The sequence below is a fragment of the Sinocyclocheilus grahami genome, unplaced genomic scaffold (assembly GCF_001515645.1).
Source record: "Sinocyclocheilus grahami isolate Dianchi unplaced genomic scaffold, SAMN03320097.WGS_v1.1 scaffold1349.1, whole genome shotgun sequence".
NCBI lineage: Eukaryota > Metazoa > Chordata > Actinopteri > Cypriniformes > Cyprinidae > Sinocyclocheilus > Sinocyclocheilus grahami.
Genome location: NW_015506528.1, coordinates 116,545 through 143,869, shown reverse-complemented (window position 1 = coordinate 143,869; position 27,325 = coordinate 116,545). Strand labels below are relative to the sequence as shown.

Sequence of the window (27,325 nt, the reverse complement as noted above, 5' to 3'; positions counted from 1 at the left end):
ATCACAAAAATCATGTAAATATCATACATGTATAATTGATGTTCTGGAAGTATGCTTATATTGATCATGTGACAATATCAACATTCTAGCATTAAATATATTAAGTAATTAACCTGTGAAAAAAAGGCCAAAAGGACATATATGGGCTATCACACTGATATGAAATGCACTGTCAGGTGTATATGACCATCCTTTGAACAAATATTGTAATGTGATACTCTCTATAATAAAGATGGAAAATTTATGTCTGCAAGGTATTGTTTTTTGAAGTAATGGTACATGTTTTGGATGACTATCCTATCTAATTTCAGGACTTAAACTCTCTACTTAGAGCCTAAGAAGTTGAATCAGGTGTTTTATTAGGCAGATAAAGGAGTTGGACAAAATAAAGTGAACACCTGTGAAATAGGCAATATTTCTTTATTAAATTGTTTTAATAAATTTGCCTTTCCAAACTTCCAACTGTCTTTATTCATCTAGATTCATACAACAAATATTTGCCAGTGGACTGCTGTCTATCAAAACATCTGCCCGTCGCTTCAGATATGTAGATATGTTCTCCCTAAAACTGTCCAGATTAGTTTGATAATATTCAAGTTCATATTGGTGCTCCAACTGCCAGGTTTTATTGTCATATATTATTATCATAATTTTTGCATTTTGGCATTGGTGTCTGTCATTAAAGTTGTAGCAATTGTAGTTCTGTCAGGATGTTTGTGTTGTGAAGTACTCTGTGGTTGGAATTTGTGTTCAATGTGAATATTGAGGTTTTCTGTCACTTTTCTGCAGTAGTTCTGTGTTCTGTGCAGTAGGACACAATACTTCTTAGTGTTTGACGGGCCCTATCATTCACTTTCGGCTAGTCCTCCTTGCTGATGAAGTCTTGCCATACTTTGCGGACACATTCATAATCATGAAGACTGTGGTTCTTAAAACGCAATCAGTTGGGCTGTTAAGCTTACAGACGCTCCTGTTAAATGTGACCCTGGACCACAAAACCAGTCATAAGGGTCAATATTTTTGAAATTGAGATTTATACATCATATGAAAGCTGAAATATAATAAATAAGCTTTTTATTGATGTATGGTTTGTTAGGATAGGACAATATTTGGCCGAGATACAACTATTTGAAACTATCTAGAATCCGAGGGTGCAAAAAAATCTAAATATTGAGAAAATCGCCTTAAAGTTGTCCAAATGAAGTTCTTAGCAATGCATATTACTAATATATTTACAGTAGGGAATTTACAAAAAATACCCCACCGACTTAAGACTAGTGTGGTCCAGGGTCACAAATGGCTCGTTATGGCTTGACCCATGGCTCGTACTAAATGCTGAACACAACTTAAACTACACTGATATACAAATGAAAGAATACAATGAAAAAATTAATAAAAGATAAGCATGTTTCACATATTGCCTAAGCAAATGATATTAACCTTATTAATGAATGTTCACATTATTTATGTCCAACCCCTGTATACAAACACATCTGTGTTTTTTTTATCAGCTATTTATCTCTGAAATATTACAACTGTATGGAGCAAGTGTGCCAGACTTTGTCAATTTTTACAAATCTAGCTTGCAAGATTGTAGAGCAGACTGTAGCTTTGATTGTTTGCATTGTATTAGTGACAAAAATTAGCTTAAAATCTAGTGGGAACGACTAAGTGTTAAATGAAACATTTTACAGCATTAATAACAGTGGTGGACGAAGTACACAAATCAAGTACTTGAGTAAAAGTATAGATCCGTATAATAAAATATTACTCTAGTAAAAGTACTCAGTTTTCAATTTTACTCGAGTGAAAGTACAAAAGTACTCGATTTTTTTATGTACTTAAGTAAAAAGTACTGATAGATGAATGTTTATTTTGCAGTTTTATATAGGCTACTTATATAATAAAATGTTATATTAGCATATATTTTTTAGAATCCTACTGCTCAAAATACCTGCGATTTTCCCAAAATAACCAATAAGGAAATAATTAATATAATTATATAATAAGGAAAATATAATTAGATTTTCATAATGATTTTTTTCTTCTCAAACCTAAAACACCCCTGGCCAAATGCCCCCAGAGTGCATCACTTCCCACTTTGATAATTACTGTAGTTACCATATTCTGAACATCATATCCTTTCTTTTTCCCTCAGATGTAATCTATCTAGATGGTTAAATAAAAATATTTGGATTTTATTTTTAAAAAATTACCTCAATTTAGCACCAGCAAGCTCGTTAGCTAAACAGTTAGCATCAGCTAACATTATTGACTTATTTTCAGCATGGTTATGAAGAAACATTTATATTTGTCTACTCGGCTAGTTGATCCAGATACATAGTAACTTAGGCTATGTGTGCTGACAAACAATATAAAAACAGACATCACATAGGGCTAAATGCATAGCATTTTAGTAAAACTGCTAACGTTACAGCAGCAGGGAAGATGAACGTGCGTGAGTTATTTTATTTAATCTGTGTTATTTTAATGTTTTTTGACCTAAAACATAGAGACTCTGATGTTAATGTGTCTGCATTCAAGCATTTCAGTGGGCTTAAACAGATCACCCTTTACAGCAGATTTAGTTCACAAACAACTGACTGCTTTGACCTAAATATAATTTTCAGTTACAACAATTAATCCTAAAATTCGACATTAGTTACTTACATTTAGCAGCATCAGACATGTGTGCTCTCACAAGATCTCCCGATTCTTACTTGTGAATTCAGTTCACTGGAGACTCGCACTAAATGGATAATTTGAATCAGTGAATTGTCGACTCGAGATCATTCCAATTCGTGAATGAATCGTTTGATGCGATTTGCGAACCGATTTAACGGGTTCATTGAAAAGTATCATTTCGTTCATGAATCAGACACCACTTCTGTCTCGGAGCACATGATATATTATAAGGAGTTACGATAAGTTTTATGAAATGTAGTGAAGTAAAAAGTACGATCTTATGCTTTGGAATGTAATGAAGTAATAGTAAAAGTTACTCAAAATAAAACTACTCCAGTAAAGTACAGATACTTGAAAAATTTACTTAAGTACAGTAATGAAGTAAAACTACTTAGTTACTTTCCACCACTGGTTAATAAGAATGATACGCCTTAATGCTCTAAAAGCTGAAGACCTAATGTTCACCCATAGTACCATCAATGATCTACAGTGGTTAGGAGCACAGGTGTACGACACACCCCTGCAGCCCCCGGCCCTTTGGTGGGCCCGTCGCGGGACATTCTAAAAGGCATTCACAAATCACACCGAATGTGTTTTTTCTATGAAACACAGTCTGTGAATTGTGCTCTGTGGCATGGCAGGAACATAGTTTGCTTTTTCTCGTCACTAGCTTTAAATACATTTTTGTTGGGTGTGCGACTGGGTTCTGCCACTAGAGGCCGCTCTTGTAATGTATAATGACAGCGGACCCTCTAATCTGCACCAGCAAAGGACGCAACCCGGGAAAAACTATCGGTTTGGATATTTGCCGATAACCGGTTGTTCCAGCAATCAGCTATCTGTGCCGGTTAATCTGCAAAACCAATCAATTGGTCGACCTCTTACTTTACATACAGTGATTGCAAAGCATTTTAAAGTATTTGTAGAGTAAAGTACTCCATTTGATTGTCTGCACAAACAAGTGCAGTCAACAAATGTGCATTATAAAGTTTCATCTTTGTCCAGTTTTTGCACTATTTCTCTCCAGAAGCTATGACTGATAAAATCTCTTTGGACTCTTTTAGATTTAGAGTTAAATCCCACCCTACATTTTTTTCTCATTTGAGAAGCCATTTCTCCCAGATATACATCCCAATTGACCCTTCACGGGGAGCTTGGTTCACAGGCGATCTGACCAATCATGATGCCGAATCCACCATTTTGTCCGACAAACATATCAGACAGTAGGGTAGATTAACTTTGGCGAACTGAAACTTGAAAAATGGTTTGTATTGACGTCTTTCCGTGGTTAAAATACCTTCTGATGTTCATTCATGTTTATTTCATGCTTTAAGTAAATATGCAAAGATGATAGGTTAACGTGCCGCTTGAACTGAAGCGCTAAAGTGATACGGTAAACGGTATTTATTGTTTGAATTTCTTAAAAATTACAAAATTTGAAAGTTAAGACTGTTTCATTACTAAAGTAACCTGCTCTGTCTTATCTCTTTGCTCCGCAATGTGTTTTTCGCTGCGTGAGAACATGGCTGGCGTAAGAGCGGCATGGCTTGTCGGATGTTGCAACAGTAACTAAATAAGTCTTTGCGAAGGGTCAGTTGGGAAGAAAAGACAATCGCAACTTCTGTTTTATAACGATTTTTAGCAGTCCACCTGGAAACAGTGCCGTTGTGATACTAAACTCCCTCATGGTTGAAGAAAGTCGTATTTACAACTGTGAGAATGAGTTCTTGTCAGGATTAACTTAATGTCATCAGTCTGAAGGTCTGGCTATGCAACACTAGCTTCTTTCTTCTGTTGAACATAAAATACATTTTTAAGAATGTGGGTAACCAAGCAGTTGGTGGTCCCCATTGTCTTCCACAGTAGGACCAGAAACTTTTTGGTTACCCACATTCTTCAAAATATCAAAATATTTTGTTTCATAAAAACAGGGGAAAGAAGCTTATACAGGTTTGGAACAACTTGAGGGTGACTAAATGATGACAGAATTTTCATTTCTTTTGGTGAACTATCCCTTTAAAGTAAGCCATTCATTCCAAGGTTGAGTTTTGGGAAACTGTGAACATTGTCTCTGAGTTGCTATGAAAATACATATATTTGTTTTAAGTGACCAGTTTAGTCCTACAAATCTGGTGTGATTTGAGGCAAGGGTATCTGTTTGTTCGATCAGTGGTTGATGGGGTGGGGGCGTATTCGGAAGTGTTTTTGCGGTTTCATTTGGTGGCACAGAAATTACATACTGCTGTTTTTATTTTGATGCTGTCACCTTTAATTATTTTCCTTATTGATAAATAAGAGAGTTTTTGACATAACTTCCCCAGCGTTCATGGTGTGAGTATTAAAAATGGACACCTTTTGTAAATGTTCAGACTATTATGATCAGTTTAGTTTAGAAAGAGGACAGAACAGAATGAAGAATCTCTAGTTATAATCACATCTCGTTTTATCTCACATCCTGCCCTTTCCTCTTCATGAATATTTCGTTACTGAAGAGCTTTGCTTTTTCCTATTGCTCATTTCCTCATTATTTCTCCCAGGAAATCTTGATGCGAAAAGGCTGAATATTTTTTCACTGTAATTGCTGTAAATGATCTAAATTACTGTCTGTCATTATTGTGCTGTCAGTTCCTGAGCTAAGGGACTGTAATAAGAGGCTCCACTGTGTGAGCCATTTATTTAGATGAAGACAATTTGACTCTGGAGATTCCAGCGAGGCCAGCTGAACGGTTGCTTCTCTTGCCAGGTGTTTGCATACGCATGGCATGTGCAGGAGCGCTTTAGCTGCCAATCAGCTCTTTTCCAAAAGACATTTGGTAGTAAGGCATGACTTTTTGGCTCTCGACTAACATTCCCAGCTGGTGACTGAAGAGGAACCCTTAGGTTTCAAGATGAATCTGCAAATGCAACAGACAGACTGAATTTTTGTTTGTCAAATTTTTCAAACCAAAAGGACATTAGTTCCCTCAAACAAATAAACCAACAAACAAAAAAGTATCTCTATATGAAAAGACTGTCTGTCAATCAATCATTCTAGTGACCAGCCTAATGTTAAAAAAACTTTATATTTTACTTGATAATTGTAGAGTTTTTACTAGTAACTCACAGAAAGCTAAAAATCACAAACTATAGTGAACAATGATTTCGCAATAATTTAGCTATTAACACTGCTGCAGGGTCTCCTATTGTGAAATTGATATTATTAGTAGTAGTACGAATATTTAAGTACTCTATTGAGACTAATTACTTATGGTTATCATAGCAGACCCAAAGTTATACTTATTGCACAGACTACAAATTTTTCGATCACACTTTATTTTAAGGTCCAGTTCTCGCTATTAACGGTAACACTTTACTTGAAGGGGTGTGCATAAGACTGACATGACACCTTCATAATCATGACATGACACATGTCGTGAATATGAAGGAGGTTTTATGCATGTTTATGACAACTGTCATTAACTGTCATTCGCTCAGTTATGTCATTTTTAATGCAAATTTGACATTATTTTACCTAACCCTACCCCTAACCATAGCCCATAACAAAGACATCTCAAACAATGTCATCTTTGCATTAAAAATGACATAACTGAGCGAATGACACTTAATGACAGTTGTCATAAACATGCATAAAAACCCTTCATATTCATGACATGTGTCATGTCATGATTATGTAGGTGGCATGTCATGATTATGAAGGTGTCATGTCAGTCTTATGCACACCCCTTCAAGTAAAGTGTAACCCTATTAACAAACCATTAACTACGATTTTTGCCTCAATAAACTCCTAATTTGCTGCTTATTAATAGTTCTGTCATGACAACTCTTGGAGTGATTTGCATGGTAATGTACATGACAATGTTAATGTATTTGATCTTGGCAGAATAGATCTGCTACACTGTTTCTGCTACGGAAGAGCAAGTACCGAGACTTGCTACTGCCAATACATCCACAACATTCTGCTGTGAGCATGTAAGAAATACTGCTGCTGCACATATAACATGAATAACCCCCATAGCATACATGATCACCCCATAGCAGATCTATACAGGTAGATCTGGGGAAGGAGGAGGGTTTCTGGAGTGTGCTGCAAACTGCTGCCACAAACATTAGCTAAGTATTTGAATGTTGAGCAGCGAGCGCATTAGCTACCGATGCAGGAGAGCTCGTCCTCATCATCAAGCTGTGACATGTGATGATGATGTCATTATGTTATACTGAGTTAGATCTATCGTCGTTATGTCATACTGAGTTAGACCTATCGGACTGCGCCATCTAGAGTTTCATGCCAGAACTTTGTATTTAGTAAGGTAGTTGTTAAGTTTAGGTATGGGGTAGGGTTAAGGATGTAAAATATGGTCATGCAGAATGTGCTTCATAAGTACTAATAAACAGCCAATATTTTAATAATAGGCATGCTAATAAGCAACTAGTATATATTTTGAATATACAGTATTGACCCGAATATAAGACAATGTTTCTTTCTTGGAAATACATCTGAAAAAACGTGGTCGTCTTATATTCAGGGTCTAGACTTTGACATGTCAATAATACACCCACAACAATAGGTGGCGCCAAATACGCATAAAACGAGTGTGCCATGAAATACGTAATGTAATGCGTGTTGTAAAGAAAAGAAAAAAATAAATAAAAAGAAAACCTTACAGCTGCATGAGTCGTGACTATCACGTTAACCAAACTCCCTTTATGATTTTAAAACGTAAGGCCATACCCAGATTTGAAGACTACAGTAAGATTGAACTTCTACTGTTAATAAGATTTTGGTAGGCTGCTATTAGATGGATAGCCTAAATGTTCTAATTCAGATGGGCTACCTGTTTTTTTTTTAATGGTATATAAAAAAAGTTTATATTTTTTAATGTGATTGTTGGTACATTTTACCAGTTTTTACCATACTTTCAAAACAAAAATATGCAATATGAAAATAATTGAAGACAAAATGTGTTTTACTGAGAAAAAACAAGATTTGTTTTTTAAAAAGCCTTTTTCCAAAAGATACATCTGGAAAAAGGGGGGTCGTCTTATAATCAGGGTCGTCTTATATTCGGGCCAATACGGTATATATATAAATAAGTTTTGGCAGTGACATCAATTTTGTGTTTTGCAAAGTTTACTGCTTAAGCTGTTGTGGTGTTCATTCACATTGTGTTCTTGTAAGCAGTGGTTACCTCCAAAGAAACACGTGCAGCCATCATCGATTTGCATCAAAATGGACTCATATGCATATTGCACCTGAAATAACCTTTTACCGGATCATCATGAACTTCAAGGAGAGAGGTTCGATTGCAGTGAAGAAGTCTTCAGGACGTCCCAGAGTGTCCAGCAAGCGCCAGGACTGTCTCCTCCTGAGGAGTCAGCTACAGAATCGAGTCACCACCAGTGCAGAGCTTGCTCAGGAATGGCAGCAGGTTGATGTGAGAGCATCTGCACACACAGTGAAGCCAAGACTTTTGGACAACGGCCTGGTGTCAAGAAGGGCAGCAAAGAAGCCACTTCTCTCCAAGAAAAACGTCTAGGACAGACTGAAATTCTGCTGTAAGTACAAGGATTAGACAGCAGAAGACTGGTGCTACCATGAGTCCTGTGTTGTGCCAACAGTGAAGCATCGTGAAACCATCCATGTGTGGGGTTGCTTTTCAACCAAGGGAGTGGGCTCTCTCATAATTCTGCCCAAAAACACTGCCAGGAATAAAGAATGGTATCAAAACGTCCTGCAAGAGCAACTTCTTCCAGCGATCCATGAGCAATTTGGTAATGATCCGTGCATTTTCCAGCATGATGGAGCACCATGTCACAAAGCAAGAGTGATAAAGAAGTGGCCCGAAGATCATTACATTGACATTTTGGATCCGTGGCCCGGCAACTCCCCATATCTCAATCCCATAGAGAACCTGTGGTCAGTCCTCAAAAGACGAGTGGACAAGCAGAAGCCCACAAATTGTGATCAACTCCGAGAACTAATAAGACAAGAATGGATCGCCATCAGTCAGGATTTGGCCCAGAAGCTAATATCCAGCATGCCAGAGCGAATTGCAGAGGTTATGAAGAACAAGGGTCAACACTGTAAATATTGACTCATTACATTTTTTGCCAATAAAAGCCTTTAAAATGTATGATATGCTTATCATTGTTTTTCAGTATACCATAAAAACGTGGAAGAATAATCTACAAATACTGAAGCAGCAAACAAACTTTGTCATTGACAAAACATTTGGCCACAACTGTGTATGTATGTATATTTTGAATAGGCTCATGATAATAAACTGTTACTTGACCTGACTCATGATGATCCACCGTGACTTGACTAGATGCGGTTGTGTCTGCCATCTTGTGAGTGTGCTCTGCTGTCGCTGCCATCTTGTGAGCGTGCTCTAGTATGGCCGCCATCTTGCGATCAGGCTCCGCTGCTGCCGCCAATTTGTGAGCATGCTCTGGTACAGCCACCACTTCAGTCACACACATCCTTCCTCCGCGACACCCACAGTAAATACAGATCCGACAGTCAACAAAGCATAATCCATGAACTGAGCGAGTGATGAACGTGGACCCTCGCGTCTAAGCTTAGCCCTCAGAGGTTGATTTATGCCATCGCAGAAAAACTCTATCAATAAACCGTCCGGTAACTCATAATAGTGAGCGATGGCTAAATACTCTCGGATATAGTTCTCCAGTGATCGTGGACCCTGTTTAAGGGCTAACAAAATCCTTGCGGTGTCCATACCTGGCCGATGCTCCTCAGAAAAGCTGCTGCTCCTTATTTGGCTGAGTATTCTGTAACGGGGCTGACGAGACGTGAGACGTGTGGATCCATCTGCAAGCTTTTAATAGAGAGACGTGGTAAAACAGGCAGGGGCAAACAATGGCAAACAGGTATATGGCGGGCAAACACAAGAATAGTCCTAGGGCTAGCGTAGGTCACCGATCGGCAGACAGAATCACAGGGGCGAGACGAGAGGGAGAAAACCAGGAAAACAGGCAAAGATCAAAAACTGCAAAAACAGGCCAGGCAAGGCAAAACAAGGAAAACACGGAGACTCAGAAAGGGGTACAGGCTAAACAATACTCAGCAGAGAAAGGTGGTTAGAGTGGGTGTTATATAGTGAATGAGGTAATTAGAAACAGCTCAGAGCATGTGAGCGAAGCGGAGCGGTGTGAACGTTAACTTTATTTCCGTGAAAATAGCTGCAGTTGTTGTGCAATAGAACATTCAAAACAGGCTCATTAAAACACAAACGCACACACACACGAGATGAAATGTGTGTAGATCTTTACAAAATACACATGGATTATAAAGCCTGTGAAAAGCACAAGCAAGATAAAATGCACTTAAAGAACGCTTGGTTTATGAACTGACGTCAATGAAAGAAACACACTTTCTAGTGTCAAGTTAAAATAAACCATAACTGCGGGGAACTGTGGTCTATTAAAACGTCTCTTGATGTATACTGGATTTTAGAATTTACTTTAAGAAACATTAGCTTGGACAAAGTGTCAGGCTTCAGCATTCGCTGTGCCTGAAAACACTCGCTCAGCGCTGGAAGAACCACGGGGGATGCTGGAGATTTTGCAGGAGGGATCCAACACTGGTTTTCCAAAATCCAAGTGGTGTAGGCTAATATCTTCTGTACTCTGTAGTTCTGTATTTAGGCCTATATACAGCTGTGTGTTAGCTTAGGTCTACAGTTTAACTTAGATTATTTAATAACTACGGAGCTTCGAATATAATTCGAATTAACAATTAGTTTCTATGACGTCAGCAGGTTTTATTCTTTTTTAAATTAATTTATTACTATTTATTAATTTTAAGTAATAATGATTTTAATAAGTAATTACGAAATATATACAAATATAACCTTAGCCTACCTGTTTATTCCTTTATTATGGTATGTAACTAGCTCACCTTTTGCAGCACCATGTTTGCATAGCACATCCTCGTGCTTTCTGCCAATGTGCCGCTTCAGATTCCAATATGAATCTTTACTAACTCTCCCCGCACTCCCTCTCAGTTTTTTCTCCCTGCTCATTCTTAACTTAGATTTTTTACTTTACATTTATGTATAAGGCTTGCAACTTCGTTGAAACAATATCTGAACTCCATAACTGCTCTACTATTCTCGATCTGGAACAAGCAAATCACCAAACGGCATTCTGGGTTGAGCGAGCCGCGCTGAGCGTTTTGAGCGAGCGGAGCGGAATCTTCAGAAAGGCACTCTGCGCTCTTAAGGAAATATTACCACTCTGCTCTGAAACAGCTGTGTGCAATGAGTGCAATCAGGGCAGTGTGCAAATTGTGCAAAGAATGATGGGAAATGTAGTCCGGGGTGCTATGCAACAGTTTGTGTAGTGCGAGAGTCAATGTAATGGAAAGTGTGACATCTGGTGGTGAATAAACGGAAGTCCATGAACCGAATTCGTGACATTAGTGGTCCCCACTATAAAAATATATAGATTGGCATAACTAGAAATATCATATATAGGCCTAATCTTTGTTAAAATATCCATGGCATTTTAAGATTTTGTTCATTATTAAAGGCATGACCAGGTTTTCCAAGACAGGGGTTAATTTTAAATATGAACTGTCTTGATTTGTTTTAGCTTTGCTTATTTTATTTTATATGAAGCCATTTTAAGTAATCTTAAGGCCCCTTTGGGGTTAATATTATGAAGCTAATATTGTGGTTTATAACAACTCTTTGTTTTGTGCAAAATAGGTTGCACATCAGTGCCATTACAACCACTTCAAATGTTGTCTTCTAATGCTCAAGCCATAAAAATCCCACAAACTTGTGTTTTTGAAGACGCTAATGATTCACACTCACTGCTTTAATAGTAAGCAGCTTTTTGCTAACTGCCAAGATCTCCATCATTACACACTTTTTATCGTACCAAAATGCTTCCTCTGAAAGCGTAATGTCCATTAATGAGGACGCTCCTCCTAATAAGGATGTAAAGTTGAGAGGATATGCTGGTGCCCAGCGGGATTTGTGGAGACACCACGGCTAATTTACAGCAGCATTAGGACTTAACAGAGAGGAAAGCTGGGTAATTTAATTGAAGCCCTTTAACTAGAACAAACATGCCTGTAGGCCATCACTAGATATGGCAGTGAAAAGACTGAGAAGTGTAATGCTGATGTAACCCCTCTCTCCCAGCTCCGGCATGAGAGGCGGACGCACTAACAAGAAGGCTAAAGACTGCAGCCACTAGCGTCAGTCGCTAGTGCGTCTCTTGAGATCAGGGGAGTGAGGTTTACCTGCACAGCACCTACCGCTGGCCTCTGTTACACTCACCGCCCTAAATCTCACTCCCATCCGGGTCACGGCACCAATGTCACCCCTCTCTCCCGGGTCCTCACCGCCACACCTCGTTCTTGTTCCGAGTGGGTCTCCGGCATGGGAGGCGGACACACTATCAAGGAGGCTAAAGACTGCAGCCACTAGCGTCAGTCGCTAGTGCGTCTCTTGAGATCAGGGGAGTGAGGTTTACCTGCACAGCACCTACCGCTGGCCTCTGTTACACTCACCGCCCTAAATCTCACTCCCATCCGGGTCACGGCACCAATGTCCCCCCTCTCTCCCGGGTCCTCACCGCCCCACCTCGTTCTTGTTCCGAGTGGGTCTCCGGCATGGGAGGCGGACACACTATCAAGGAGGCTAAAGACTGCAGACACTAGCGTCAGTCGCTAGTGCGTCTCTTGAGATCAGAGGAGTGAGGTTTACCTACACAGCACCTACCGCTGGCCTCCGTTACACTGAGAAGCTTTTGTGCTTCACCTGCCAAACTTTAGCACTGACCGCAAGGTCTTGCCTGAGCAAGAGTTCTTTGGCTGGTAAGAACTTTTGGAATAATATTAACACTCTGTTTTGAAAGTTTTCTATCTTCTACTTACAATCTATCACGCTAAACGGAGTACTGTATCCCACAATGCAATGTGCTTGATTAGACGTTCCATTTCCAGTTTCACAAACGAAGTGGGAGTAATATTTTTTAATATGCTTCTATATTTGATCATACTGACAAGATTTAAAGGGTCAGATCACCCAGAAACTTACGTGCTGTCATAATTTATTCCTTCATGTCATGCCAAACCATAAGACTTTCTTTCATCTTCAGAACACAAATGAGGATATTTTTAATGAAACGTTTCTGTCCCTCCAATGAAAATTCATTCCTTCAAAACTTTGATGCTTCAAAAAGTTCATAAAGGCACATTAAAAGTAATCTGAATTGAGAGTTTTAAGAAACACAAACACTTTATATGATATAACAGATTTACTTTACACTTCCAACATTTATCAATGCACATACATAGAGCATATAAAATATGGTAAATGGAAGCTCAAACTTGCTTGCTTCATGCAAGTGTTGTCCTTTCAAGATTAATAATGCAAATAATGAAAATGCAAATTAACTTTTTATTTTTGAGATTTTATTTACATCTCTCAGAGATGAGTTAGCATTGTAGCATACTATTGTTTAAAATATGTTTATCAGTTAAAAAAAAAGATGCATGTGCAGGAAGTATTGCAGTGTACTGTGCAGTATGCAGTATGCTAATGTAACCGTTCATTCTGAACATAGCCTATGTCTAACCTTAGGTTAGTCCATTTTTTATCCATTTTAAAAACGTTAAGGAATGAAAATGTATTTCTTTTGTTGTTGTTTACAAAGAGTGGCACAATTAGTCTTTGTCCATAAAGAAAAAAAAAATCAAATTTTGTTTTGTTTAGCCCACTAACAAACCCATTTTTTTTTATTAGGCCATATACAACGAGATAAAACACCCCAGTGTGCCTTTAAAAATTTAGGCCATCACATCGGCAGCAAGGCTGATTTACGACTTAATTTATTGTTGTTTTGCTGTAGGGTGCTGGCTGTGAAAGGAAGCTAAGAGATGTGTTATTATTTCAGTGCCACTGAGGCAGCCAATCTTTCTACAGATATAGAGAAAATATAACATATTAGGATGTAAAAAAAAGTCTAAGAAAACAAACAGACAAACTGCTATTGATTTCTTATTGCAGATAATGTGGCCTATTTGTAGCTGTTTATGAACATGAATATAAGCAATTAAGCAGTTTTGCTATATTATGCTTTGAGTATACTGCATCTATGTGGGTAAAGTATGTATATATACTGTACTTATATATCCAACTTTATATACAGAGCTGTGAGATAATATAGTAAGGTACAGTATGTATATGGGTAAAGTTGGATATACTTATAGTAGTTGTTGGCGTTATTAATTTATTTGGCATTGAGGATTATGAAACCTGTAATTCAAATTAATAACAGTTTGGTTTAGTAACAAGCCTACTATTTAGTGATGTGTCTCATTGTCATGGTTAAATGATGCACACAAGGTTAAAATTGAGATCATATCACCCACCCCAGTCAATTGAAAGTCATGGCATGACATAACACATTGTACATGGTTTATAAAATCTTTAGTTCACTAATGGGCAAGACACAGGTAACTGTGGCAAGGAACGAAAAACTCCCTGTAATGTTAGATAATTGAGAGAGAGAGAAAAAAAACATTGGGAGAAAACCAGTCAACATAACAGTGGCAAGGTTGGCTGATTTGCTCAAAATTTCTGTTTGATATTTAAATAAACCACACATAGAAAACAGAAATGAGTGCCCTTAAAGTAAAGAGCATCCAGATTGCTTGTTTTAAAGGGGTGGTTGATTGCGATTTCACTTTTTTAACATTAGTTAGTGTGTAATGTTGCTGTTTGAGCATAAACAGTATCTGCAAAGTTACGAAGCTGAAAGTTCAATGCAAACAGAGATATCGTCTTTTAAAATTCTAGCGGTTTAATACCTACAAAAACGGCTGGTAGGGACTACAACGAGTTACTTCCCAGGTTCGTGACATCACAAACCCAGATAAACCCCGCCCTCGGGAAAAGGTAGCAAAGGGGGCGAGGCCATGCGCTGCTTTAGAGAAGATGAAGAGAAAACTAGGGGTGCACGTAAAAATCTATTCATATGAATCGCAATTCTGTCTTCTAACGATTCTAATGGATTTTCAAAATCAATGTTCTAAAGCAGCAGTTCTCAATACTGTTCCTCGCATCCCCCTGCTCCGCACATGCTCTGCATCTCTCTCTCTCTCTCTCTCATTCAGCTCAGCTCCAACAATGAACTGTTCCAATTATACACTTGTCACAGAGACAAGTGTGATTTCTCAGGACACCACCAACTTATACCTCCTTTAAATCGCTGCATCTTAGCAAAATGTAGTATATATCATCATCTTGTGATACTCTTCTGTTTCCACAGGGTGTTCAAGAAGGCTAGTCCGAATGGAAAGGTAATATTATATTCATTTTGTCCCTCCTTAATTTCTAACGGCAATGTTACTGTCAGTTGTTTTGATTCTGATCCTGCAGAGGTTTACTGTCAGTGAGTGCAGCACAGCCTGTTATGAAATGGTTATGACTGAATAACCACAATTATTGAGCAACAAAGTACCTCTTGTTCCAAAATTTGATTTGATGCTTGCGACACGGTTAGCCAGGCGAATGGGTCCCAGCTCGCAATAGTTCTGCGGTTAGCATTTAGCCACGAGTCTATATGTATCATTAGCAGGGAGACGCGCGGTGCGCCGCAACAGTCCTTGAGCAGGAAGCGGGCGTGGGGCGAATATGAAAGAGGGGCCTTCTGCAAATCTGGGACAACACAACCATTACAGAAACATATATTCGAATGGGACAACTCTGTAATGGGCTTTGATAGAAAATGCACTAAAAAGACAATTTAGTGCTCATAACTTCATAGAAGCATTAATTTTGCAGGGGTTAATGAAAGATAAATAAAAAACTGCACACGCACAATGGCACAAATGCACATTTTAGCTCAGTTCAACCTGTTCTGTCTTTGAATTGTTTTATGTGTTGTGCTAATACTGTCATTTTATGAATGCTTTTTTTAGTTAACTGTATACCTTGGTAAGAGGGATTTCGTCGACCACGTGGATCTTGTGGAGCCTGTCGGTAGGCAATAAGATACATAATCTTAACTTATAGTTTCCCTTTATGTAGTGATCATGTTACATTGTAATTAACGTCATAAATATGTATGTGTACGTTGTAATTACACAATGAAGCTGCTTGCAAATACAATTGATTAAAACGACTAATTTACTAATGTAAATGATTAAACTTACATTATTCAAACTTAAGTTATTCATCAAAGAAAACATTTTAGCACTTCATTTTTTAAATAGAGTTTAATATTTTGGATTAAAAATTAAAGTAATAATATAACAATCACAGCTAAGCATGTATAAATTTGACATTTTTAGCTATAATGCATTTTTTGCTCTTGCAGATGGTGTGGTTTTAATTGATCCAGAGTACTTAAAAGAGAGAAAAGGTGAGATTTTAATTTTTTGAAAGTGTCACAGTATAGCAATATCCAAACTCACAGAGTTTTCTCCTCATTTTCACATGCCCCCTCTAAAATTTCAGAAGAGATCTATTCATTACAAACTGTGCTTAGATTTGAAAGATACCAGCAATCATAAATCAGAGATCTCAGTACATCTGAACTCAAACCTCACTCGTTACATCTGTCTCCGAGTCTAATATCCGAACTGTGCTTTCTACATTAATTATATAGCTCTGTACACTTACTGCATGTCAATAATTTCCCCATTTGTTAATGGTTATCTTTCATTAGGAACAAGAAGTACAAAGTTGACTGTAAAGCCATTAACCATACAGTTACTGAGAAGTTTGCTTTTATTCTTCTTCAGTTTTTGTGACCTTGACGTGTGCTTTCCGCTATGGACGGGAGGACTTGGACGTTCTTGGCTTGACGTTTCGCAAAGACCTCTTTGCGGCCAACATCCAGGCATTTCCTCCCGTGCCTGAAGAGAAAAAGAGCTTGACACGTCTACAAGAGCGATTGATAAAGAAACTTGGAGAACATGCTTACCCTTTCACCTTTGAGGTGAAACTTCTTATTTTCTTGATATTGGATTCAGTTTTGATTAAATTTGGCCCCTTTGTCATATTTGTGCTACGATTTCATTCTCAACATTAAATGTCGAACATTTTCTCACAGATTCCTCCGAACTTGCCCTGTTCTGTCACGTTACAACCAGGGCCAGAGGATACAGGAAAGGTACATTTTCCTTCAAATAATGTTTCATGATGTTGGTTTTGACAGATAAGTAAAAGGGCTTTGCAGAATTCAGTTTTTCAGCTTTGCAGTTTCATACTCTAGAGTAACATTTTCTTATTCCTATCTGCAAAGGCCTGCGGGGTTGACTTTGAAGTGAAAGCTTTCTGTGCAGAAAACGTTGAAGAAAAAATCCACAAAAGGTACAGCCTTTCACAATGGCACCCAACCGAGTAACTGACACAAAGCAACACATAAAACATAACCTTTCTTTGAAACATTTGTCGGAATGTGTTTTTGGAAAATGTGGGAGACAAACGAGACAGAACGATTTTCGATTGAATACATTTGAGAAAGTGTCTCATTATGATAGCTAATTTCATTTCAGATTCAAATGAGTGGTCTGTCTAACAGGCAGTAATACAAGATTATTTCTTATTCGTTTTGTTACTGTTACTGTTTTAATAATCACAACAAGCCTCACACAATTTGTGCCAAGAAATGATACTTAAACAGGGTATTCTGTTGAGGAATGATGTGCTATTACTCTTAAATGATCAGAGTTAAGATAAAATGTCTGGAAAAAAAATCCTTATATAAGGACCCTCAACAAACACAAAGCAACATGCTCGAAAACCACTCACGTTAGCTACACATCACACTGTCCTGGCAATCACTCACAGCATAGATTTCTTCTTTGAAACATTTGTCGGAATGTGTTTTTGGAAAATGTGGGAGACAAACGAGACAGAACGATTTTCGATTGAATACATTTGAGAAAGTGTCTCATTATGATAGCTAATTTCATTTCAGATTCAAATGAGTGGTCTGTCTAACAGGCAGTAATACAAGATTATTTCTTATTCGTTTTGTTACTGTTACTGTTTTAATAATCACAACAAGCCTCACACAATTTGTGCCAAGAAATGATACTTAAACAGGGTATTCTGTTGAGGAATGATGTGCTATTACTCTTAAATGATCAGAGTTAAGATAAAATGTCTGAAAAAAAAAATCCTTATATAAGGACCCTCAACAAACACAAAGCAACATGCTCGAAAACCACTCACGTTAGCTACACATCACACTGTCCTGGCAATCACTCACAGCATAGATTTTGTAAAAGTCAATAAATGTCACACATTATGATATGTATGCCCCATTAACTGCCATTTTACAGGAATTCAGTGCGTCTTGTCATCAGAAAAGTGCAGTATGCTCCAGAGAAGCCGGGCCCACAGCCAATGGCTGAAACCACAAGGCAGTTCCTCATGTCAGATAAACCTTTACACCTGGAGGCCTCACTTGACAAAGAGGTAGGATTGTCTGGTTACTCAATATCTGACTATTGAGAAAAGACAACATAGATGGAGTTCTGTTTATTAGTAACCCAAGTTATTCCAATGACAATGGGTACATCTAGTGATGGAACCAGGTTATTACAACTGAAATCCTGCAGGCACAATATTACTTGTAGAAGTAATAGTATTTAATAATAATAATAATAATAATAATTTATTTTTTTAATTTACTTTTCTTAAAAAAAAAAGTTCTGTTAACCTTATGAAAACTCATGCAGACATTATTGAAGCTTTAAACAAAAGATAATAAAAATTTGGCATGGATGTATAATGCTACAATCTGCAATGCATTCACAGAAATCTTGAATCTGAAAATTAATTAGATTTATTTATAGTTTTAGACCTGGGATTTCAGTATGTCCTTAATGACTTTTGGCATGTTATTAAATGTAATGCCTGCTCATTGTTGCATAAGTTATAGATATACCTGGGAACACTAACTGAACAGAATAGAAACAGAATCACTCAAAAATAAAAAAAATGATATACATGTGTGTGTGTGTATATATATATATATATATATTAGTGCTGTCAAACGATTAATCGCTATTAATCACATTCAAATTAAAGTTTTTGTTTACATAATATATGAAACAGTGTGTACTGTGTATGTTTATTATGTACAGTATATATAAATACAAACACATGCATGTATATATTTAAGAAAAATATGTTATGTTTATATATTAAATATATTTATATATAATATAAAGTATAAGAATAAAAATATATAAATGTATATACAGTACATGTAAATATTTTCAAAATATATACTGTATGTGTGTGTATTTATATATACATAATAAATAAACAGTACACATACATATATTATGTAAACAAAAACTTTTATTTTGGATGCAATTAATCGTGATTAATCGTTTGACAGCACTAAAATATATTATATATATAAATATAAAACTATGTTCATAAAGTATAAAAAATTATTTATTTTATTGAAATAATCATATTTTCAGAATCAGTTAGAATCAGCATAAATCTGTCCATTGTAAAAACTATTTTTTTTTTCAATATGAATGAACAGAGTTCATGCTAGCTGTGAAACCAAAAAATTTATTAGATTGAAAGAAATGGGATTTATTGATGAGAAATGTATAAACCTGGTTGTTGTGTATTCAACACATTTGGTTTATTAGTACAATAACAGGAGTCTTGCCTGTTTCTTTTATGTGTGACTGACAAATATACAGTTATTTTAAAATGGTATAATTCAAATGGATGGACATTTTGTATTCAAATACATGCATCTTAAATATTTAGGCCAAATGTAGATATAATATAATTACAATATCAGTCCATACTTTCTTTTTTTTTTACAAACACATACTGTACATAGTACAGATATTTTGTTTCCTATGCTGCCATTTACTCTTTTTGTTTGCATGACTTTCTTTGTGCTTGATGTCTTTCAGATTTACTATCATGGTGAACCAATCAGTGTCAACGTCCATGTCACAAACAACACAAACAAGACAGTAAAAAAAATCAAGATTTCAGGTTATTCAGTTATTCACAGTGGACAGACTTTGTATTGACACTAGTGTATAGTTAAGAAACAATAACACCTATTTGTATTATTGTAGTGCGTCAATATGCTGATATCTGCCTCTTCAACACTGCCCAGTACAAGTGTCCAGTGGCGACAGAGGAATCAGAGTAAGTCCTCTGCAAACTGGACACTCAGCTACCGTATGAGAACACAAGCTGACATCTGAATAATTGCTCTCTGCTTTGTGTCGTGTTCTAGTGATATTGTGGCCCCCAGTGCTACATTTTGTAAAGTATACACTCTCACGCCTTTCCTTGTGAATAACCGAGAGAAACGCGGCTTGGCTCTGGATGGCAAACTCAAACATGAAGACACAAATTTAGCCTCAAGTACATTGTAAGTACAGTCTCTCATTTGAAAGTGGATTGTGCTTCTTGTAATTCACCTTTCCATGGCATTTTTTTCTCAAAAGGTTAAGAGAGGGAGCCAATAAGGAAATTCTGGGCATCATTGTTTCTTATAAGGTGAAAGTGAAGCTTGTGGTGTCTCGTGGAGGGTAAGTGTGCATTTTGGTCATTCTGTGTGGTAGTGATGCTGGAATAAACTTTACAATAAGATTAAAGGGGTCATATGATGCTGCTAAAAAGAACATTATTTTGTGTATTTGGTGTAATGAAATGTGTTTATGCGGTTTAAGGTTAAAAAAACACATTATTTTCCACATACTGTACATTATTGTTTCTCCTCTATGCCCCGCCTTTCTGAAACGCGTCAATTTTTACAAAGCTCATCGTTCTGAAAAGCGAGGTGTGCTGTGATTGGCCTGCTATCCAGTGCGTTGTGATTGGCCGAATACCTCAAGGGTGTGTGACCTGAAGAATGAAAGCTATATCATACACTTGAACAATTATGAGCTATATCACGCTCGTAGACTCTAGGGGTGTGACCCTGGATAAAGTCTTAAGCCCCGTTCACACCAAGAACGATAACTATAAAGATAACTATAAAGATAACGATATTAGCATCCACACCAGCGAACAATATCGTCTGTTTATTCTAAGCGCATATGCGCCTGCCGCTTTAAATTCTTGAGCTCGTTACAGCAGGATGGATTCTGATTGGCTGTCAGTGTTTTATCGTTCATCAGCTGGAAAAAAAATATTTTTAAAGTGATCACAAAGATATCGTTTGTAAATACAACTTAACCACTGATTTCTAGTCGTGTCCTCTTTTGAAAGGCCAAACAAAGTAGTTTCGCTTTCACAACGAAACAGCGTCACACATGCCTTGAGTGAGCGGAGGCCGGAGGCCTAGAGTGAGCTGCGACCTAGAGTATGTGGAGGCCGGCTTGAGTGAGCGGAGGTCGGTGGGCTTGCAGCAACCACATGTGATGATCCAAAGCGGGCTGGACTCCGCTTTGTTCACGGTGAAAGCTGATCCGGCGATCGACAGCGTGAAGTTGATGTATTTCCTCAGCGACCAAACAAAGTAGTTTCGCTTTCACAACGAAGCACACAGCGCCTTCACGACATGGCAGCAGCAACAATACTACAGTGAGAATAAAAGTTACGCCTTCTTTCTTTACATAAACATTTGGGCGGCGTTATGCAAATCTTCCCACATAGTGACGTAGACATGTGGGGGCGTGTTAGAACGAGCCGTTTTAGGTAGGTGTGGTTGTCTCTAAACTTTTATAAAGAATATCTCTATGGATTTGAGACTTTAGTCTTTGCAACTTTACAGATCTTCTTTATGCACCAAGAGCTTGTAACACTCCAAAGAGAAAGGAAAAATTTAAATTGCATCATATGAACCCTTTAAACAACCATCCTACTCCTGATAGCACATACGCATTTGCAACACTTTCTCCCTCCCAACTTTTCACATACTGATGCCTGGTCAGGACCCCTTGGCATCACTTTTTAATGTACGCTCCATTGCTTTCAGTTGTTTGCCTTATGCATCAGATCAAGACTGACCAAAAATCTGCAATCTATTTATCAAGAGCAGCGCAAATTACTGCCTGCTTTAAGACATGCTTTTTTGGGCGTTAAATAATGGCACAAATAGCAGTAATTTGACGAGCACAAATGTTAGTATATCGCGTTGCGTGATTAATTTGAATACTCTCCTCCCATAAATTTTGCGTCTGAAAGGGAAACTCCTACTAATGCATATTCAATAAGGTCAGGCACAAACATTACATTTACATTTAGCCATTTAGCAGACGCTTTTATCCAAAGCGACTTACAATTGGGAGATATCGTTATCGGATACAAACATAACTGTGTCCACGCCTTTTCAGCGCTAATTCATCACTGCGTGTCTTTAATAAATCCTGACAGTACTATTTTAACGTTAAAAGACAGTTTGCGCTGGCGCAAGCTGTTATTAAATCTGGTCCTAAGTCTTCTGAAGCCATACAAAATCTTTTGTGAAGAACAAAATGAAACAAAAGGTTTTAATCACTGAAAGTGATCCCGCTCCGTTAACATCCGAACTTTAGCATGATGCAATTAGCCACGAGACACACAAAGAGCCAATGGTATTTCACAACCAAAGCTGATGTAACGTTTTTTTCTGATAGCAATTTTGTGCTGTATGGCGGATGATGGCGATGATGATTGCCTCTGTTCCTCACACAAATAAATAATTTAGCCTTGGAAGACTTGGAATAATTGTGACTGTAGTTGTGTCTGCCTGTTATATCTTGTATTTTAGATTGACTAAATGTTTAGGTTTAGGGGTTGCGTGCTCATAAATGTCTAAATAGTGTAATACAAGGTAAATAAAATTGCTGTGGCTGTTTAAATTGAAAATCATACCCCAACCAATAAGCCAATGTACAATGTCATCATGATAAAATTCTCATGCCCTTTGCATCTGCATATTGACGACAAAAGTTTACCCTGCACATTAAAAAAAATAAACGCTAATCCTGTGCATTAAAATGGTTTCTGACCAAGTGTCAATATGACGAGTTGGAAGTGAGAATGTGTTGGCATTTGTGATATAGACATGAAATCTAAAATTGTGCAACTTGTTGAGGAGAGTTGTGGTATCACTTTTCTCAGTAATTGAACTCTATGTATGGTGGACTATACATTTGACAAAAACCCTAGCAACTGCATAGCAACATGCTAGGAATATCCACAACTCCCTGGCTTTGTAGCGGTGAGTTTAGCAAGGGCAAGGACCATTCACAAAAATGTATCATTATAACTGGTTAAAAATCGATTTTTTTAGAATGCATGACCCAAAAACCTGCTCAAATGTATTAACAATTCAGTTGTTTTCTTAAAAGAAAAGGTCGTCCTCCAGGAGTTAAACAGCACAGATGTGAAAATTTGTCATGAACTTGTACACTCAGTGCCAAGAAGTGTCAGAGCAGTGTACTTAAAGTTATGGAGGACATATTAAGTTCTAGAATATTACACTTGGTTGAATTAAATCTAGGTTGCACTCAATTCTGCAATCCTTCAAAAATTGGCTAAGTTTCTTATTTTCCAGATATTAATGGCATATATTTCTCTGTTTTTATTAAGAATGTTTAATACATTTCAATTTTGCCATCTTTCTATGAATTATATTAGTGATCATTAAGAAAATACATCTTTTATATTTAATCGGAGGGGGTGTACTCATTTATGTTGTGCACTGTGTAAATACACACACTTTACATTTTACTATATATATATATATATATATATTAGGGATGCATACTGGTATCGGTATCGGGCCGATACTGGTCTCCTGTACTCGTACTCGTTAAAATGCCCCGATACCAAACGCCGATACCACACAGCATGTGATAAGCGCCATATTCAAATAAAGAAACACCGACAACATACAGCAGAAAGGAGTTAAGGACTACTTCGAAGTATATGTATGCAATGAATATAATGTTAAACATTCAGTATTAACGCCAGTATTGCTGATGTGCGCAAGTTGATAAACAAAGCATGCTGAGTGGATTGAGCACGCGGCGGCGCAGATGCACGAGCTTGTCGAGTGAACATACCTTGCTTTCTCACAGACATCACTGGAAAGTTTGTAGTTCGGTCGGATGTGTCAAAAACAAGGAATTAAAGCAATGCACAAGTTACTTAACGGTAGGTAGGGAGAGAGAGAGAGAGCGCCCGCGCAATTCTGTTGTGTGATCTTTGATGTTCACTCACTTAGCACACGCATCATTTGGATTAAAACTAACTCGTAAAAATAAAACCATTCATGGGGCATTCACTATAAACATAATTTATTTTCAACCTTAGGCATACACGACTTTCTGGCGAAAGTGAAACTAACAGCCGGTGTGAAATGCGCTAGGCTGTACTGTACTTGTCCCTCTCATTCTGCACCAGTACAAATACGTGTTTTGCTTGCTTGAGCGTTTCTGCATTATATGAGTGGCTTTGGAAAATAAATCGCTGCACGTTTCAGATGGGGAAAAAAACGCGACTTCTATTTATGAAAATATCACAGGTAGGAGATTTATAGCGAGTGGTTCCCTGCATTATTACAGCAAATCGCGTGATTACAGTTTACTAAGCCGCTGCAATGGAGCAGCTCTAATGCTATTAAATTAAAGATGAAGGCTACCATAGAGAGAGAAAAAATTAACTGTGAAAGTAACAAAAACTTGTAAAATACATTTTAATGGGCATAATTAAGTGTGAAAATAACAGAAGGATATACAGTCAAACCAAAAATTATTCAGAGACCAAATATGATTTGATTTTTTTTTTTTTTTACTAGTGTGTAGGACACTATAGTTTATTTATGTAAGTGAGGATGGCAAAATAAACTAAACTGTGATATATATATATATATATATATATATATATATATATATTATACCCATTACCTAATTACCTACAGAGTGCCAATCAATATTCTCTCTGCAACCTTCTTGTTTTAGCTCCAGAAAATGATGCCCCCATTGACACAAACCTCATTGAATTTGACACAAAGTAAGTGAAAGTCTTTTCCATGGTGTAATTGGACTTTAACCTACTAAACTTGTGGTTATACATAGTTACATGTAATTCTTCTGTGTTTGTTTGTTTATTCAACAATTCTGTCATTCATGTTCACTACCTGTCATAAGTTTGGAATCATTTTTTTTATCATGAAATTATTTTTTCTATAAAATATTATTACAGTTTATAATATCTGTTTTCTGATTGAATTCTGTATAGTGTCATTTATACATGTGATGCAAAGCAGAATTTTCTGCTGCATTACTCATGTTTAGTGTCACATGATCTTTCAGAAAGTGTTTTGCAAGTGACAATGTGTTACAATGGAGCATTGATAAGGATAAGAAATGTTTCTTGGGCACCGAATCAGCATTAGAATTATTTCTGAAGGATCATGTGACATTGAAGACTGGAATAATAATGCTGAAAATTCAATTTGTAGTGAAACCTAATCTAACTGAGGGAGAGGAATCGCAAGAAACGGTCCTGATTCTGGTTCAGATTCTATGCCATGAAGTGATTCCGGTTCTTTACAAAAAAAATCTTTTTGTTTGATTTTTACTAGTGCTGGGCAACGATTACATAATATATGTGTGTGTACTGTGTATATTTATTATGTATATACATACACACACATGCATGTATATATTTAAGAAAAATATGTTATGTTTATATAATAAATATATTTATATAAAATAAATATTATGAATATAAATATATACACGTAAATATTTTCACTTTATACATACATAATACATATACACAGTATACACACATATATTATATAAACAAAAACTTTTATTTTGGATGTGATTAATCGCGATTAATCCTTGCCCAGCACAAATTTTTTACCAAAGCTAATTGAAGAGGAAAAAAAAAATATATATGAAATGACAAAAACAGTAATGATTGCTCACTGCTTATCTGTCTGTACTTTGTCAACTTCTTGTCTATAAGAAAAAATAACAGCTTGTAATGCACAACACAAAAATGCGTTCAGGGAAACACAACAACTGTTGAATGTTTCTCTAATTGTTTGTCCCTAGTGACGATGACATCATCTTTGAGGACTTTGCCCGACAACGACTGACCGGGGCAAAAGATGACAAAGACGAAGATGAGGAGGGTGCCGATTCGCCCAAACTGAATGACAGATAGATTGCAGATAAGAGTTTCCTGTGTTTCGATACAAGAGACCCTTTTGAGATAACCTGGAAAAATGGGACACCCTTTAACACACTCACAGTGGTGCAGTTGTTGTATTCTTGTTCACATTTGTCTCTTCCATCCTGCAAGGGTGTACAGTAAAACTTAAGTGTAGAAAATGTGACCTTGTCGTCGAAGAGATTAGAAGGTGAGGTTTTAGTTGATAGGCCGGCCACTGAGTGCCTCGGGTATTTGAGGGTTGAGGCAATGGCTTCTCATCTTAGCTAAATCAAACGTCAGTGGTAGCATGCCTTTGTTGTTGCTTTGTTTTATAGATTCTTCCTTTGGTTAGAACTGAGGAAGATTTTAAGGGCCGTGATTTAGTTTTGAACCATATTTAATGTATGGAATATATTGTTTTAATTACTGTAAATGGAACTGGATTCAGTATTTTTTATTATAAAAGTTGCCAAATTGAATCATCTTTATAATGTCTAATGTCTCAACTGAGAGCTTTTGAATCAATCGTGCAGAGTGCAAGTTTTTTTTTTCTTTTTTCGATAAAAAAATTTAATCTAAAAGCTATCTTACCTAATAAAAGTTATGGATTCACTACTGATAAAAAGACTACATGACACAATGCAACAACCATGTATGACAATTTTTTTTCTTCAGTTATTTCTAAAAGTGGGTTTCTATGAAATCATTTAATTATAAACAATGCCTATATGTGACCCTGGGGCATATCTGTCAGCCCTCCTGTTTTTCCCGGGATTCTCCCGTATTTTACCATTCTATCCCGCTATCATCCCGTTTAAATATTTTCCAGTATTTTTAATCTTTCTATAAAAAAATCCCACTGGGTGTATTTTATATGTTTGCTACATTCGCCTACGGTAAAACTCCCGTAATTTGTATAGCCCAAACGTCATTGTATGAATAATCACGTCAACAAATTCCAAGGTTGTCCAGTTGCCAGATCTTGTATGAAACGCATCCTTCTCACAAAATCCACACATACAAATTTCAACCCATTTGTCCCCTCAACTTGGCAACCTACAACAGTGATGACTACCTCGGGAAGGAAAGGATCACTGGTAGAAATGGGATGGGAGGAGAAGACTCAGGTGGTGCTCCGGTGGAAAAAACAAATATGCATGCAAATTGAGATATAGCTTACACTTCAAAAGGCTATGGATTCATTGATTAAATATGAGCGCTGCAAGTTGCAAAATCAGGTGTTGCGCTGCTTTGTTTACTGCGGTTAATGGGGAAATGGCTATATTCCTGGCGAAAAGCGAAAGAATGAAGAGAGAATTATTTTTAATTTTTCAATAAGCCCTTCTGCTTTTTGTTTTAGTCCAAAGCCAAAAAACGACCCTTATTTTTACGCAGAAAACACGCAGTTTAAATAATTGTTTGATAATAATTGTTTAAATTAATATAATAATATGATATAATAATTGATACTTTTGCCCCGCCCCAACCCCAAGCAC

At 37.0% G+C, this 27,325-nt stretch overlaps 1 protein-coding gene across 1 annotated transcript in view; it reads left to right on the top strand.

The window, feature by feature from the left end:
* Window positions 1-26,625, top strand: part of arrb1 (arrestin, beta 1) — a 54,070-nt gene extending 27,445 nt beyond the window's left edge. The window contains exons 2-14 of the mRNA XM_016255585.1: window positions 14,992-15,022; window positions 15,644-15,704; window positions 16,042-16,086; window positions 16,469-16,665; window positions 16,780-16,839; window positions 16,972-17,039; window positions 18,017-18,152; window positions 19,628-19,712; window positions 19,799-19,871; window positions 19,963-20,100; window positions 20,177-20,260; window positions 24,585-24,674; window positions 25,730-26,625. Coding sequence (XP_016111071.1) covers window positions 14,992-15,022; window positions 15,644-15,704; window positions 16,042-16,086; window positions 16,469-16,665; window positions 16,780-16,839; window positions 16,972-17,039; window positions 18,017-18,152; window positions 19,628-19,712; window positions 19,799-19,871; window positions 19,963-20,100; window positions 20,177-20,260; window positions 24,585-24,674; window positions 25,730-25,841 — 1,180 coding nt within the window. The 3' untranslated portion in view covers window positions 25,842-26,625. The remainder of the gene's footprint in view (window positions 1-14,991; window positions 15,023-15,643; window positions 15,705-16,041; window positions 16,087-16,468; window positions 16,666-16,779; window positions 16,840-16,971; window positions 17,040-18,016; window positions 18,153-19,627; window positions 19,713-19,798; window positions 19,872-19,962; window positions 20,101-20,176; window positions 20,261-24,584; window positions 24,675-25,729) is intronic.
* The last annotated feature ends 700 nt before the right edge of the window (window positions 26,626-27,325 follow it).